General features: G+C 44.1%; 2 protein-coding genes across 3 annotated transcripts in view; one reads left to right on the top strand and one right to left on the bottom strand.

The window, feature by feature from the left end:
• Nucleotides 1-579: 579 nt before the first annotated feature.
• zgc:153031 lies at nt 580-7,157 on the bottom strand. 2 transcript variants are annotated; one of them, XM_060060847.1, is made up of 7 exons: nt 6,837-7,157; nt 6,233-6,273; nt 2,531-2,580; nt 1,547-1,646; nt 1,206-1,332; nt 954-1,069; nt 580-751 (listed from the first exon to the last, which is right to left on the bottom strand). In XM_060060847.1, exons 1-7 carry the CDS (start codon nt 6,882-6,884, stop codon nt 661-663), a joined length of 573 nt encoding a protein of 190 aa, XP_059916830.1. In that variant the 5' UTR covers nt 6,885-7,157; the 3' UTR covers nt 580-660. The 2 variants fall into 2 exon arrangements, with proteins under 2 accessions (XP_059916830.1, XP_059916829.1); XM_060060846.1 differs by lacking the exons at nt 6,233-6,273; nt 6,837-7,157 and adding an exon at nt 2,753-4,126.
• A 3,362-nt stretch (nt 7,158-10,519) lies between these two features.
• Nucleotides 10,520-15,889, top strand: part of btbd11b (BTB (POZ) domain containing 11b) — a 53,246-nt gene continuing 47,876 nt past the window's right edge. The window contains exon 1 of the mRNA XM_060060839.1: nt 10,520-11,663. Within this exon, the coding sequence (XP_059916822.1) occupies nt 10,787-11,663 (877 nt within the window). The 5' untranslated portion in view covers nt 10,520-10,786. The remainder of the gene's footprint in view (nt 11,664-15,889) is intronic.

The raw sequence follows: 15,889 nt of genomic DNA, 5'->3' as shown, positions 1-15,889 counted from the left end.
TGTGGTTGAGAGTCGGCCTGCTTATTTAATACCAACAGTTCATTAGTGAAACAATTAAAGAGTTCTGAAGGTGAAAACACCTCAAACGTTTTGTGGAGAGATATATCTCCCTGCCAAGGGATGTATATATTATTTCAGGTTTTATATGTTGGTCCAGTTTTATGATAAGCTGATTTTCAAGTGCATTATATACAGAAGCATGACTTGCACCCATGTGACTTGATTACAATCTTGTTGTATTACTAAGTGCATCTCAGGGATAAAATGGAGTGTTCCAATACATTGTCATTTTACCAATGTAAAAGCCTGTCAGGTTATGCTTATTATGAGTTGTTTATAGTTAAGAACCGACAATACATTTGAATTCTAATATTCACCAGATACTCCTTAAACTTGGTTGCCAATTGTGAGGAAGGCTCAATGGCATCCTCCCAGTACAAATGCAAATTTGAAATGTCTGTCTGGAAAGTGTTTAACCTCCGATAACCTCCTGTCCTCTGCCCTCTCCCTCTGCGGTAACACATGGCACGTGTCATATGATTGATGCATCCTCTAACCCCAGAAAAGGAGCATCGGAAGTGACTGAAATCCCCTGACATGTTTTATTATTTTCTGATTTGAGGCACTTGAAATAGCAGAATAAATATTATTTTACATCAGCTAATCTTGATAGTGAATGTCTTTCTTATAAACTTCATACTTGTATTTGACCCCATTCTCTTCTTGGATTTCACTCGGCACGCCAGGAAATCTACAGTAATGCAAACAAAACCAACCATATAGATCAAGATCGTGGATTAACACATTTGTCATATCAATCGATGGTAACAATTGTTAAATTTAGTCTTTGTGAATTCATTGTACAACCCTACAGAATCCAAACAATCCCACACAAATATTAAAACAATATAAATACGTTTACTAAGCAGTTAGAGGGGATTCATAAATCATACCTGTCTTGCTTTTTAAATATCTGTCTGTCAAAATTGGGGAAGAAAACATCACAGTCAATGTTGGCCATGACATCCGTGAGGTATATCAGGTCACACCATGGGTGCATCAGGCTCTCCTGGTGGAAAAGAAAACAGAAACACAGACCTGTCAACAATGGTGCAACAGAACGTTCGGCTTTGTGCACCTTTTACACACACTTTCAATGGCGTCACGTTACAATGAACAGCAACATTTTGGTAGTGTGAGTGTACCTTGTAGACCCCGGTGCCGCCGACGACCCAGATGGTTTCTATGATGTCACTGAGGGGAGGGGAGGCGCCCAGACGAATAGCCCCCTCGAGGTCCTCTCGTAGGTACTGTGCGTTATCTGGAACAACGCTACAAGAATAGAGACGGCGATGGACAGATGTCGGACATGGAAGCGATGTAGCCACATTAAGTAGATTCACACTTTTTCTGTGTGGGCAGTAGGTACTGAATAGTAGTAGTGAACAGAGTTCCCTCTTAAATGATGGCTTGATGCAAATATTTACAAACTGGTTTATTTGGCGATTATTAATATCAAAAAGTTTGTGTGTGTGTAAGAGCTTACCCTAAGGTTTTACTCAAAACCACATGTATAACATTCTCTTTGAGAAATTCCTCTTGTGAGAACCAGTTCAGTCTTCCCCACACCACCAAATTGAACATTCCTGTAGCAAGAAAAATATTAGATGAATGGATGGCTTACTACGGATCAAGCAAGGTAAGAAAACAAGCAACAATTCAAATATTGAAGGGTTATAATTGAGAATATTAGTCCTTTTTGAGAAGCATTATTTTTTGCCACGCTTGTCCCTCCAGCACAGATGCTGTGTATGGAGCCACTAAGAGAATCGGAATATTGCTTAATGTTGGATTTTAAGATTCAGGGGCGATGGGGGAAATATAGAGGAGGGTAGAATATTTTTGTTGATGTAAAAAGGTTGTTAATGTGATATGTACATACTTTATGAGTTGGTAAGAAGCTTTACATAATACTCAGCAATTTCGGTTATTGCACTGATTTAGTTTGTTGTTCTGGGTAGTTAATACTCTTGACTGCACTCCCCATTCTAGCTTACATAGCGAGTGTATTGCCTTACTGCTTTTATGTCCTTTTTTTCCAAGTTCATATCGCAAGTTTGTAATGATGTGGGGAGAAACTTGCATACACTCAGCATATCGGATTATTATTGCTGTTATACATTTTATATCCATGTTTTTTTTCTTCCGTGACCCCATTTCTATCTCTGAAGATGTTTGCGATCCCAACTTTTACTTTTGTGCATCTGCTTCCACACGAAAGGCGTTTACCAAATCAACATCTAGGCCTACTGGTATTATCAGTGTCCCGGTGGACGCATTCGGCATCGCTCTACTTCGGCTATGAATCATTAGTTAGTCAGTTTGTATGCAATATAGTTTCCCCAAAAAAAAGAACATGGTTTGTTAAAATATATAGGTTTGTTTGCACACCCTCCCCCATAAATCATACCAACTCCGAGGTTGTGTATCACTGGGCAAGCTTAATAGATCGATCGATGATTTTCAATACCTGGACGTGAGACTCGACTGAGGTTGTTCAAATAGTACTTGAACTCGTTCCTGTGGTAAAAAAAAAATGTAAGGAAAGAATTATAATTGCATCGTAGTTTTTCAATGTGTTTTTGCCTCTGCCATACGTCACCATGTCATTTTACCTCTAGTCTAGACCCTGTCGACCTGCCATCGCTAAATACAAACACAGAAAGAGAGATTATTCATTTAACGTTCTTACGGTAAACTCCAAGGCAGCTTTCCATTCTTTCCGATTCCCAAATCATTGCATGCTGCCGCGATGAGACGAACGGGTTTCTTCTGTAGACTCATTTTGAACTGGTGTGTAGATTGTGCTCAGATCGAACCGAACGGGGGCGACAGGATCTGTCGACTGAGCTGCTGGAGGTGCGTCCAGCAAATGGACCGCCATGCATTTGATAAGGCTCCCCCCCAAAGCATTTGGACGACCATAGCCGCAATCCAGGTCATAGGCTACTGTGTCATAAAGTGACCAGTGTTCTATTAGTATGGATACGGAAGGCCATTAGTGCGCAATTCGAGGGGTCCAGCCCTACCCTTACGTAACACAAATTGACACGTTAACGTAACAAATTACACGTGAACGTTACGAAAAATATGAATGCACACATACTGCAAACATACTGTCAATTCATTGCCAGTATGTTCGCATCATATTTCTCGGCTTTCTATGGTCATAATTCACATAAAAAAAAATCAGGCACACAAAGTGAATATGGAAAACCAGTTAGGCTACAGCTGGAGGTAAACGATGTAGGCTAGATGACGTGGTCTACATACTAGATCAGAAAACACTATAGACATTATGCTACTGTCTAGTGTTTATATCTGATCTATAGAAAGAATACGTAATTATACACATCTGCGCATCCAGGGCCGGCGCCCTCGGCATAGGCGACCTAGGCTACGGCAAATGTGTTGGGGTCGCCCTCTGGTGGCGCCCTTAATTAGCCAATTATAATGTACGAAACAAACGGAGAATTCGGTGTAACACCGGCTCTGTGCGCACTGCGCACCCTCTGGTGCGGCAGCCGCAACAGCTACTCTTTTCACGAATTTCCCGCGGGATCAATAAAGTACAATCCTATTCCTTATCTTATTTTATAGTAGGCTACATTATATTCTTCTCTCATAAAGAATACGTGATAGTATAATTTCGGCGTGCTTGTCTCACAGCATAAGTCTAACTTTGAAGTAGGCCTACACCTTAGGGACCATGGTCCTATTCAAGTTACAAGGTACAAGGCTCATAACATAGGCCTACGCATAATATTTCTCTTTAGGATATGACTTAATCATATCCTAAAGTTATCTTATGTTAAGATATTCACATAACCAACGTGAATAAGGATATGCAAAGCAACAGCTCGAGGTATAATTGTATGTACACAGTTTCTTGATTGAGTGATGTTTAGTTAGTTAGTTCAACTGCCCGTGGGGTTTTCTCCAGTAGCGCAGAGATCGTTTATTGGCCTGTGGCACGTGCCACCGCGACCACTGACATACCATGCCGTTCAGGAACGGCACATGCCGTTCAGGTGGTGGCCTAAGGCATGCCGTTCTGGAACGGTAACTGCCGTTCAGGTGGAACGGCCGGACTTGCTCCGGTGGCGGTAGTTACGGTAGGCCTAGCGCCCTTGCGGTTTTGAGGGAATGATAGGCTATGAGTTCTATAATTTTGTCTTTGGCGTAAACTAGGTTTAACGGGCTGGGAAATATACACATATTCTAAGGTGCCCTTTGAAGGTGAAGTAAGGAATAATCCCTGAGAGGCAGAGCAATAAACTGTTTGATATGCCCGGCTCGTGGACGGTTTACCTTCCAAGAGCCGGACATATCAAACTGTTTATTGCCCTGCCTTGAGGTGATTATTCTGTTTATTCTACTTCTCGCCGGCCAACATAATAAAACAATTCAAATACTTTAATAATTAGCCTTTTTACTCGTATTGCATGCTTATTAAATGTAACCTATACTATGTTTAAGTTAATCTCCCTCGAAAAGTAGTTCCCTTTAGAACTACTGTGAATAACGTTAGCTCAGCTGTAGGTAACTCGTTTCTATAGCAACCACACAAGGCTGCAACTGATCAATAGTTTAATAAAGTAGTTGTTACATTGTATCTTTCTTGCAAAACTATGTATCGACTGACCCTCTGATAGATTTCCGACACATTTTAGAAACTTTTTTATACAAGGTTTATTTTTACAATGGACCTCATGTTTGAAATGTATGTGATAGAAAACGATACAAGCGGCGTATTGATCTACTGTGCTCAGTCAGCAGCAAGTAGAACCGACAAATCAGCGGGCAATATGCAGGATTAATGCACCCCTCCCAGCCAATCAGAATCGAGCATTCTTAAATGAAGTAGAATAATTGCATTTAACGCAGTTACATTTTAATTTCTAAAATAACTTTTGTATCAACGTGATTACAAAATCACTTATTCTTATCTCATATGGGGCATGAATCATGCGGGCTCCTTTGGACCTTTTGACCCCAGACTTGAAAAACGTGTCCACAGGCTAGCTGTGTTTACATTCCAATTTCCATCACCATTCCATTGTGTAAAACTGAACAACCCTGGCTGTGACACAAAATGTCAAAATGAGGCCTGACATGTTACCATGTCAATGAGTCTTGCGTTAAGATGGCAAAATATGACTTGTTAACATGAGCAAACATTTAACATGCACAATTCGGACATGGTAACGCAACATTTATAGGATGTTATGAATGGCCTTCCATTCTTAGGGAGTATAGGGAATGTGAAGTTTACGTCACACCCAGTGGCGGTTTTAGGCACGGTCGAACCAGGCAGCCGCCCGGGGCGCCATATTTGTGGGGGGCGCCAAATCACATAGGGGGCGCCACGGTTAGGGTTAGCCTACTTCAATGAGTAGGCTACATAACATTGTGTGGGGAATTGGTATTTTGGCGCCCCCTCTGGCTGCAGGCGCACACCTGCTCGTTGAGAAGGCGCCGTGCACAGACGGAATGAAACCCCCTCTGAAGTCCGTAGGGTCATGATACAACATCCCCCTCCCCAACTGCCACTGGTCACACCGTGTTAATACTATGGTGAACACAGCCTGTTTAGAGGTTGCTGCCTCTGTTGGTCGGTTTGTAAATAGTTTGTTCCTGCAATAGAGGAGATTTCTAGGACTGCATTTCTAAGACCCTGCTTTTTTTTGTAGAGGGAAATTCTACTTTCTGTGCAAATACTTGTATTGTTAAAAGGACTTTACTTTTAAAGGTTTATTTCACCCAACTACTACTGAAATTGCAGACTTTTTTTTATGCTAGTCCGTACTGTTTCACAAGATGAGACATTACTTCAAATAGTTGCCGTTTAGCACTATTTCAGAGGTGTGCGACACGCGACAAAGTGCAAAGTCCTTGACTATGTCATTGTGGTTCATGCCGGCTCGTGCAGTTCCCAAACTGTGACTATAAATTAGGTATGACTTATGCACTTTTATTTCAGACCAAAACAAAAAAGCTCTGCAGCACTTGATCTTCAGAGATGCTTTGGAAAATGCAGCTTGAGTGAACGCTACCAAACCACTTGATCATTAAAGCAGCTTCGCTACTGAAAAGAAAACAGCAACACTACCACCACTGAGTAATGTAGGTAAAGAGAGCAGAACAGAGTTGAAATGGAGGCTAGAACCACCTTATCACCGGTGCCTCTTGTCCTCTCTTGGCCTGATGTAGGGGAGTGTTGTAGCTGTATTGCCAGAAGGAGAACAGGTTTTGTGTGGTGCATCGTGGTACAATAGATGTGTGTGGGTCGGCTTAGCTCAGGAGGTAGAGCAGTTGTTTTGTAACCGAAAGGTTGCTAGTTCGATCCCCAGCTGCGTCGATGTGTCCCTGAGCAAGATACCCTAACTGCTCCTGACGAGCTGGCTGTCGCCTTGCATGGTTGACTCTGCCGTCGGTGTGTCAATGTGTGTATTAACCGATGTAAGTCGCTTTGGATAAAAGCGTCTGCCAAAAAAAATGCACTAATTACTATCGCTCTGCTGCTGAAGGGACACCTGTGCGAAGCCAGCAAATCGTTGAGTGGGTGAGAGTCATTGTCCATGATGCTACTCAGCTTGCATAGAATCATCTTCTCTGACACCACTTCCAGAGAATCACACTCTGCCACCCAGTACTGAGCCAGCCTTACTGATGATCTTATTGATTCTGCTGGCATCCATTGACTTCACCCTACTCAAGACGGAAAATAGCCATTAAATGACCGGAGCCAGGGCAGAAAGTAGAGTCGGCTCTGGCCCTTTACGTACCCCCTGAATGGAGACAGATGCAGGCATTGCTTTCATCCTGTTGAAGTCCACCACTCCTTTGTCCTTCCAGAGTTCAGCTGCAGGTTGGTGACGGAGGAGTCCATAACACCTCTGTACTCAGCCTTCGTCCTCTCGCTGATGCAGTTGTAAGTGTCTGAGATGTTGAGGGTGAACAGGACAGATGGATTTGTACTCCCAGGGGACACTGGGCACTGAAGCTCATAACCCCCCTCCCCAGCCAGTAAATCCCTAATTCAATATTTTAAGCTCCCACCATGATCATGGCCTGTCAAATCAAACCTGACCATAATAACATGCCATTTGTTCAAAGGTTGAACAACCAGTCCAGCTGAGCATATTTGCTTATAAAGTTCCATGGGCCAAGTACGATTACACTCACAAAACAAACAACAAAGAATCAGAAAACACCCAAGGCAGCCTATAACTTTAGACAATGGCAATATTTTTGTTCATTGAAAACCACCCAAGCTAAGACAGGACACAGTCGTAGTAATGGCCTGACTGGGAATAGGCAAAAAGGCTATTCAAAGGTTCAGCTAAGCCCGCTGAAGGCAGTTCTTAAAATAAGGCAGAATAAGTCAGCTAGGGAACTTTACATCGAACTGCTAACATGTAATGAAGATGAAAAACATGAACAACATATATTGCAGCATCACCACTACCCAAGCCGTCTCCCCATAACACAGCCAACCATGGTACTTTATTTTCTTATTATCCAGATCAAGGGAATGGTTCAAGCATTGTCGTATTCTGTGGAGCCTGACATTTCAATTTTTTTTGCTCTCATCGTGCAGCCCTTTTGAGCTCAACTTGAGATCGGCCGGCCTCTGCTGATGAATTTTATTTATTGCACTTGGATAAAGGTTATAGCGTTCAGGAGCAGACCTGACATAGACAGTGAAACCCATTCAGTAGTGTGTATACGACTTAAAATGTAAATATCTCAATCAACACAGAAAACATAATTATAGTAACATAAGTAGGTCTCCTTTAACCAACATACATGAAGATATATTTTAAGGCATAATCCATATTAATTATTGTTAACTCGGTTTGGAAATTAAATTAGTTCTGTAATTTGATAATACCATGTCAAGGATGGATATTATTTATTTATAAAATTTCATGTGATATTTATAGTAGTATTAAACAGTCCCGGTAGCATACCGAGAAATGATATTTGTCTTTCGTAGTTTATTTTTGATTAAATAATGAATAACTATAGTGTTTCATACAGTCACGGTTAAATTGTAGCGTAAGGCAAAATAATATTGTATTTGTATTCAAGGAGTAGGAAAATCATTTATTCATGTCTTGGACATTGTGTGTGTGTGAGTGTGTGTCTGTGTGTGTGTGTCTGTGTGGTCACTCTATGTGGTTGGTCATGATAATGCAATCATGCATTACTTGTCAGAACGCTGGACTGTGTTCACACAGTTTTGTTCGTCTCATGGAGGACTGAATGTTTTAATGATTGATTAAGTTGGCGTGCTTGGTGATTAAAGTTAATTATTAATATATTTTTGTGGGGATGACATCAATCTATGATGTCGTCTCTTTCCTTTCCCCCTCACTGCCCCCTATCCCTGGTGTGTCCCTTCAGACATGTGGCTGGGGCAAAACCATGGCTGGGTCCCCTTCAGTAAGGCTGAAGGTTTACCGCTAGTGCAGTCTTATTACAGCACAATTAACCTCTGCTGTGCCTTCCTTTGTTTGACTTGCAGTGCTAATGTTCATGTCCTGGTGAATCTGCTCATCCACCCAGGTTGACCCCTCTAATAAAGAGGAGATAGTCTGGATAGGGGTCTTACCTGACCAGATATCTGGGCTGAACTGATCAGATACGATTTGCCATCCTATCTGGTCAGAAATGAACAACCTACTATTTAGTAGACTGAACACATGCTTTTACCCAATGTTATTTTAGCTCTGATTTAAGCAACATTAGGGTGCGGCTCGGGGAAGGGCTCTGACTCAATCAGGGAACGAAAGCGAAAATGCAGAAGTTAACAATATTTGAGTAGGAACAAAATTAAAATAAACGTTATAATATGGGTTTGCTCAATTTATTGTTTTTCGTTTAAAGGCTGTTAGGTTTCTTGCTGAAAGATGGCAACCGGTAGACTGCAGACACTAGGGATCAAACCTTTTGAGTGGTAGTTGAAAACCGCCTGCCCACTACACTTTATGTGACTTACCTGACAAACTGATCCGTGCATAGCATCCGGACTAACCACCATCACATTAGTCTATTGAAACCGGTTTCTCAGACATGTGTCTAAGACTGCATTCCAAAATATAAACAGCAATCATTTTAAATGATTGCTTTGTTTAGTCTGCTTTCACAGCCGGTGGAGTCGTACAGTGTAAAGCATTAAGATCCAGTTTGGCGCTCTCTACTGGTCCTCTGATACTGACCATGTCCTGTGTGTCATCAGCCCTGAACCCTGCAGGATCCGGAGTGTGTAGCAGCAGCCAAGGAAACACTTCGACTGATAAGATACAGCATTACAGCCCGCAGGGTATCCAATAGTGAATTGGAGGAGAGGTGGATTTCAAAATGAACAATCGCTCGAGGGATGATGGGTGTTCTTTGTGTTCGTCTTCAATATTGATAAGCAAGCAACAACAACAACAGACACAACACAACCCTTTGCATCATAAATGTGTATGAAGTAGCTTGGAACTGCATAGGGAACAAAAGCATTTTGTTGAATGCTTTGCGACCTTGCAGCTGACAAATATTTTGTTTGTAAACGGCAAACGACATTCAATATGAATGAGACCTTATTGACCAACACTAAGAGTCGGTAATATATACTATGTAGTCTACGTTTGTAAGCCCAATAGGCCTATATGATCAAAAGTGAGCTGTGAGGTCATTATAAATTATTTACAAATAACTGTTTAGTCATTTGAATCTCATTAACATGATGAAAAACTTGCTGTTTGTGGTCAGATTGTTTTGACTGTTGTTGCTATCTTTGTACACCAGGGTTCACTGTTGCTCTAGAAATAATGCCCCAGTACATCTATAAAGAACATTGTCAAGTAAGTATTTCATCGAAAAGTATACATTAACAAAAGGCATGCATGAAATCAATTAAAATTGATAGCGTGCAAGTTCTGCTGTTTACCAATAAGATCATCTACTACTCTTCCTAATTTGCTCCCGACTCTTGACCGGAGGCCTTTATGTTGCTGTCGTGGCCACCATTTTTCAACCTAATGGTTGTTTAATTCAGGAATAAAAAAGAGCATTATTGAAAAGGTATAAGGTAGGCTACGACCACGACTAACTGCAAGAATGGGGATCGTATAAAAGAACCCTATGGAACGGAGATCACCTAGAGAAATGCATTATGCATACCATCAATTATTCAAGCACCTGAGTCATGTTACCATCAGATATGCTGCTAGAAAATAAAAAGCAGCTGGATTCCCTGAAAGAGTGTCTTCTCTAAACATAGCAATAGTGCTGCTGCCTTACCGCATCACCTTGTGAGATAGCCATGCATGCAAAATAGCTGCCGTGAGGAGCCCTATCTCCAATAGAGTTCTCTTTAAGTTGCAGAAGAGCTGCAGCCGCCCCAAACTGTTTTGAGTCATTCCAAGTGCGCATTGGCTGCGCGCCGCACGGAGATCTCAACGGGCCCCGCCTCCAACTGTCAGAGACTATGCGTAAAACACCAAGTGAGCGCCTAGCAGCACTGTTGATTCTCGACTCGGATGAATGTCTCAGATAAGATTGAAACACTGAACGACGTGGGCTATATAAAATACAGTGGACCTTTAAAACAGAAGGTTCTTCACTGGATTTAGCACAACGGTGTAAGAACGACGTTCAAATCCATTTAATGTGGAATATTTTACCCAACTTATCCCACAGCCTTTAGTTTGCAGTATGAAGTGCAGCTATGGCAAGCAGGAGTAACAAGTCCGTGGCAAGAACGCTGGAGGATTTGACGCTCGACTCGGGTTATGGTGGAGCCGCGGACTCCTTCAGGTCGTCCAGTGCGTCGCTGTGCTGTTCCGAGGCACACGCAACTCATGCGCATGGGGGCAACAATCACTGGCCTTTAACCGACTCCTCGATGCACAGTCGACACAACAGTCTGGACACTGTCAACACCGTTCTGGTCGAAGACGCCGAGACCCTGGAGTGCTCCGGGCGGTGCGTTAAGCTACCCGAGCTAGAGGACGAGGTACCATGGAGCCTCGGGGAAGTGGCGAGCGCGCTCCAGCGGGACGAGGAAACCCGGCTACCAACCCTCCCACAGGGCGTCCTGCTCCGGCTCTCCACACTGGTCAGCCGCGCGCTGGTGCGCATCGCCAAAGAAGCGCAGCGGCTGAGTTTGCGCTACGCCAAATGCACAAAGTACGAGATCCAAAGCGCCATCAAGATCGTCCTTTCGTGGACGGTTTCGGTGAACTGTATCGCCGCCGCCGTGAGCGCCTTGTCTCTGTACAACATGAGCACCGAGGACAAGTTTAGCCGCGGCAAGGCGGTGCGGTGCGGACTCGTGTTCAACGTGGGGAAGTTCTTCAAGTGGATGGTGGACAGCGGCGTTGCCGTCAGGATACACGAGCACGCCGCTATATACTTGTGTGCGTGCATGGAGAGCCTCTTCCGGGAGGTGTACACGCGAGTGTTGCGCAGTGCGCTTTTGGAGAAAGATAACGGAATTCCTAAATTCACCCTGGAGTCCATGGCGCAGGTGATCAACAGTGACGCTGAGATATGGGGGCTACTTCAGCCCTACCAACATCTAATTTGTGGGAAGAATGCAAATGGTGAGTCATCAGTCGTTGGTTGAAGTTCACTACAAACACACACTTGTCTTTTATCACAAGTGCACTTGACGTTACGCACATGATGCCAATAGTTCAAAATGCCATATCATACCGAGTTCCTGGCAAACCGAGGATTGATTGTCTCCCTATCGACATTATTGCATACCATTGACTTGTAAACATGTAGAATATTTGAATAGTTGGGAAGTGGCTGACTTTTATCCAGCACTGTATCACAGGTCTCAAATTGCTTCACTGGTCCATGATGTGCAGATAAGATTTTACTTCACCCCCCTAACCTCAAAACCCTCAAACAAACAACAAGGAAAAACTCCCCAAAACCACTTGGGGGCAAGAAAATCCATGAGAGGGTTCTGAGTAATATCCCTGCTAGGATGGCCATCCCACCATGCATGGCTGGCCTGGAAGCCCTTATATAAGCCTGATGTCTGCATTTAGATGAACACAACGAGACAAAACACAACTTGAAAGACAATTCCAGTAATGAAGCAATATCAAATTCATAGTAAAATAGATTAACAAAACCACAAGCACAATCAAATCATAAAGGTCATCAATAATAATTTGTGGTCGTAGGGATTATCTATGTTTCAGAGGAAAGAAAAAGATGGAAGTCCCATTGGTGCAGAGTTGCATGACGGTTCTAGCAGGGCCATAACCACCCAGAATATCTTACTAGAACCAGCCCCCTAGAACATCTGCTCTCCGAATATGATGAAGCACCTCTGTTTGTGACATGTATGTCCTTTTAGAGGCATGTATTTGTGCAAGCAAGTTAAATGGTGTCCTGCACAGCGGCGGTGTGTTCCCCCTTTAACCCTGTGAATAAGAACCTGCGTTATTCTGCCTCACGCGACCGCTGCTGCTGTGAATGTGCTGCTGTGGCCTGAACTCCAACAGGTTTATGTAATATACGGCCTGGGGGGGCAGGGGGGGGGGGGGGGGCTGCGTAGTGTGTCCATGTGCTTCTCTTTATAATGTAGGCAGATGCAAACAGGAGATGTGGGTAGAGGGGGATGAGAGAGAGAGAGAGAGAGAGAGAGAGAGAGAGAGAGAGAGAGAGAGAGAGAGAGAGAGAGAGAGAGAGAGAGAGAGAGAGAGAGAGAGAGAGAGAGAGAGAGAGAGAGAGAGAGAGAGAGAGAGAGAGAGAGAGAGAGCAAACAAACCAGTGAAATAGATAGAGGGACACAAGCTGCTACAGGTCATGCCTCATATCTCGCTGCGGTGTGTAAGTGTATAAATGCTCATTTCCTCTAGAGTTTTTGTAGTCAGCGACTCCCATAAATCAAGCCGCACTGGTCATGGGCCCAGCAGCGATGGGGCTCCTGCAGTGTTTCCTCCTCAAACAGAGCACATATTAAACCAAAACAACAGCGGACCGACAGAGAAGAGGGACATGCAATGTGAACACATTACCATAACAGATGTTGCTCTATAAACTCTGTCATTACTCAATTCAGTTGGCATAATCGCATCTGTACAGGGGATGGACAAGGGTTCACTGATGAATGGGGCCGGTGTATGCGTGGTGGTTTGTGCATTCCAAATCAAGTGTATGAAATACTTTATGGCACTCACTGTGTAGGTTCAACTTGAAATTTAGTATAACTAATATATTTGACAAAGCATCATGGCACAGAGATTATGAATTCAAACAATATGTGCATAATGCTTAAGCTATAATAAGCATTGTTATGTTATTTGTAGTTGCTATGACGACAAAGAGATTCAGGTGTTGAAAGAATTAGCATGAAAATAAGAAAATTGTCATTTGACAGCTGGTTTAATCTAAAAGTCTCCAGTTGTTAACAAAGGATCACAAAATGATGAAAGTGTCTGGCTCGACGCATCATGTCACCCTGAGTAAAAGAAAACAACAGCTGACATGCGTCTTGAATCCATGATCCAGTCACTGCTGTGCCAGTAAAGGCCAGCTCAGTGACAGCACCTCAGCAGAGCCAAAGAGACACTCCATCTTAGAAAAGATTGACCTTATAACCCAACCACTGCCTGCCTGCCACAGCAATACCGCATCCTGACGCCCTGTCCGCTCTTCCTCTCAGCCATTTTGAAGTAATTGAAGCCATTTTTCAATATTATGATAATCGCCCCACCCACCCCGCCAGTGACCGCATTTTCGTATCGAAGAGCCCCGCCATGCCTAACTTTATTGCATCTCATCAGCCAGAGCAATCTCCCTCTGTTGGCGCTGTGTCAATTCATCAACCTGGTGTCTACCAAACTCAATGCTCATTCTTGTTGATGATATTTCACATAATCTCGCCGTCATCATCTTCTCGTCGAGCTGTTATTCTTTAGGATCTGCCAGGCTTCAAATTGAAATAGTCCTCATGGGTGAGATGTTCCTATGCTTCATGGTTGCGCTGTTCTCATGTACCTTCAGTCATACCTGCCCGAACCCTAATGTGGTTGTTCTCACATACGGTGGCTCGCACGTTCACACCGGCACACGCAGCATATGGTCGGCCTGCATGCCACCGCACAACAGTAGGCCAAAGCGAGCAAGCACACACATGCACACAAAAAATTTACAAACACACACACACGCACGCACGCATGCACATACACTCTGAGGCTGTATCGTCAGTAGGCCAAAGCTTGCATGCACACAACACACACACACACACACACACGCACACACGTACACACGTGCCACACACGCTGCCACACACGCTGCCACACATACACTCTGGTTATATCATCAGTAGGCCAAAGCTAGCGCACAAACACAAATACACACAAATGCACACACGCACATACAAACACACAAACACACAGCGGCTATGTCATCCCCACCGGCTCAGTCCCCCCTCCCCCTACACCCATGCTCCATCCCCCTAGAGTCTGAAGGCTTCATTTTTCAGGTGGGTGTTGGGTTGCTTCCGCGTGTCAGAGCAGAGAAAACTCTGCGTCAGGCGGGTTTCGCTTTCAGTGCGTTTGCTTCGCATTAGCTTCCAGAGAGCACATTAAAGGTCTTCTTTCTCTTATTCTAAACAAGTCAAAAGAAGCAAGTTGGAGGACGCCTACTGAAACATAAAGCCCCTCAGCCTCAGACAGGCACACATCGCATCAGGCCGCGGCTGACATCTTGGCTCCAGAGTCTTGTTGTGTCTGGGTTAGCTCTGTAGGGAGATGTTGGTGGAGAGACCGGGCCAATGGGTTCAGGCGGTATCTATGTTAGGACAAGGTTGTCACGTGACATGGCACACTTTTTTTTAAATCACACGTTTTTCACAATGCTTTGAGACCTAGAAGTCCAAACATACAGATGCGGTCTGTAACATCTTAACAGATGCGGTCTGTAACGGATTTAAGTGGCATATTAATTCAGTGTCTGCTGGTACAGTCAGAAACATTGCGGAATGCATCTGTTGCAGCAGTAGACTCAGGAAAGCTTCTGTCGATTGCAGTAGTCCAGAGAGAGAGGCTGCAGCTGGCTGATGAGGCGTAGCTCTGCTCAGTCTCAGGTCTTTGGTGTCTGACCCAAAAGGCTGTACTTCTGTGTGAGGTTGGCGCCTGGCACACTCAGCGTCGAGCTCCATGGGGAGAGGGGGGCGGAGTGGTTCTGCAGACGGGACCGGCTGAGGTACTGCTCCGTACCAGCCGACTCCCGGTCCTGCTATGTTGACTCCCCGAGGTATATATCTGTGGTGGTGGGGGAAAAACATGCATTGTACCCAATTGCACGCTCCCACACAACACACACGCACATGCACATATGCGCGCGCACACAAACACACGCACACGCGAGCGCGCCCATGAACATGTGCACACACATTCACCAACATGCACATAACGTAATCACAGTCACACACACACACACACACACACACACACACACACACACACACACACACACAGACACTGTAGATGCACGACACGCACGTACACGCGCACAGCCTGCCTGCAGATCTGGGTTTATTGAGAGCTTTGAAATGGAACGGGAAACATTGGAATGGCATGGAGCCTGGCACGGAGAGTTTTCCCTCAGTTGATTAAGAACAGGGAGGTGACAGAAGAACTGTTCATTCTTCTCCCCCCGGCCATTTTCTGTAGTTCTTTCCTCTTTATCCATTCGTCTTAATGAAATTCTACTAATGAGTTTCAGAAGCTGCAACTCTCTTTCCACTGATGCGACCTGGTACTGAGCCACCACATTTGTTTGTGTTACACACAACGGCGAG

This window comes from Gadus macrocephalus, chromosome 9 (genome assembly GCF_031168955.1).
Source record: "Gadus macrocephalus chromosome 9, ASM3116895v1".
NCBI lineage: Eukaryota > Metazoa > Chordata > Actinopteri > Gadiformes > Gadidae > Gadus > Gadus macrocephalus.
The sequence above is the reverse complement of the archived record's forward strand: the minus strand, read 5'-3'. Positions and strand labels throughout refer to the sequence as shown.